This window comes from Malurus melanocephalus, unplaced genomic scaffold (genome assembly GCF_030028575.1).
Source record: "Malurus melanocephalus ecotype Western Australia unplaced genomic scaffold, MMel_1.1 scaffold_4744, whole genome shotgun sequence".
Taxonomy (NCBI): domain Eukaryota; kingdom Metazoa; phylum Chordata; class Aves; order Passeriformes; family Maluridae; genus Malurus; species Malurus melanocephalus.
In genome coordinates this window covers 2,218-3,437 of record NW_026627976.1, presented here as the reverse complement: position 1 = coordinate 3,437, position 1,220 = coordinate 2,218, and the positions used below count along the sequence as shown (strand labels likewise).

The window sequence follows — 1,220 nt, the reverse complement described above, 5'->3', positions numbered from 1 at the left end:
TGTCCCCGCTGTCCCCTCACCGGTGACATTGAGCAGTTTGGGCAGGAAGCGCGTCCAGAAGGCGCAGGCCTGGGCYCGCAGTCCCTGGGCCACGGCGAGCGGCCGCGCGTTGAGCCGGGCGTAACTCTGCCCCGCCGCCGTGTAGGACGGCCAGCGGCGCTCGCGCTCCGACGGCTCGTTCGGGTCCCTGCAGGGGACACGGGGACATTGGGGTGGCACGGGGACAGGCAGAGGTGGCATGGTGACATTGAGGTGGCATGGTGACATTGGGGTGGCATGGTGACATTGGGGGGGCATGGTGACATTGGGATGGTATGGTGACACCCAGGGGTGGCACTGTCACATTGGGAGGGACACGGTGACATTGGGGGGGACACAGTGACAGCCAGGGGGGGCACAGTGACATCAGGGTGACACGGTGACATTGGGGTGGCATGGTGACATTGGGATGGCACAGTCACATCAGGGATGGCGACATCAGAGATGGCATGGTCACGTCAGGATGGCACGGTGACATTGGGGGTTGCACGGTGACAGCCAGGGGGACATGGTGACATTGGGGTGGCACAGTCACAGCCGGAGGTGGCACAGCACAAACTCAGCCTGAGTTAACTCAACCCGATCAGCCAAAACCAACCAAACTCAACCAAAACCAACCAAACTCAACCAAACCCAGCCCGACTCGACCCAACCAACTCAACCAAAGTCAACCAAACTCAACCCAACTCAACCAAACTCAGCCCAACTTGACCCAACTGACTAGCCAAAACCGAAGAAAACCAACCGAAACCAACCAAACTCAACCAAACTCAACCAAACTCAACCAAACTCAACCAAACTCAACCAAACCAACTCAATCAAAGTCATCCAAACTCAACACGACCCAACCAAACTCAACCAAACTGAACCCAAGTCAACCAAAGTCAACCAAACTCAACTTAACTCAAACCATCCCAGTTCAACCGAACTCATTCCAGCTCATCCAACCCAACTCATCGTGCTCTTCACACCCATCCATCCATCCATCCATCTGTCCATCCCTCCATCTATGGAGCCTTTTCTTCATCCATCCATCCATCTGTCCATCTGTCCACCCAACTGTCCATTCATCTGTCCATCCATCCATTCCTCCCTACCTCCATTCATCTATGGAGCCTTTTCCTCATCCATCCATGCCCCTGTCCATCCATCCATCCATCCATCCATCCATCCATCCATCC

At 55.7% G+C, this 1,220-nt stretch overlaps 1 protein-coding gene across 1 annotated transcript in view; it reads right to left on the bottom strand.

The window, feature by feature from the left end:
• Nucleotides 1-20: 20 nt before the first annotated feature.
• The window catches only part of ACHE (acetylcholinesterase (Cartwright blood group)), a gene marked incomplete at both ends in the record, with an annotated part of 3,411 nt that continues 2,211 nt past the window's right edge, over nucleotides 21-1,220 (bottom strand). The window contains one exon of the mRNA XM_057389313.1: nucleotides 21-187. Within this exon, the coding sequence (XP_057245296.1) occupies nucleotides 21-187 (167 nt within the window). The remainder of the gene's footprint in view (nucleotides 188-1,220) is intronic.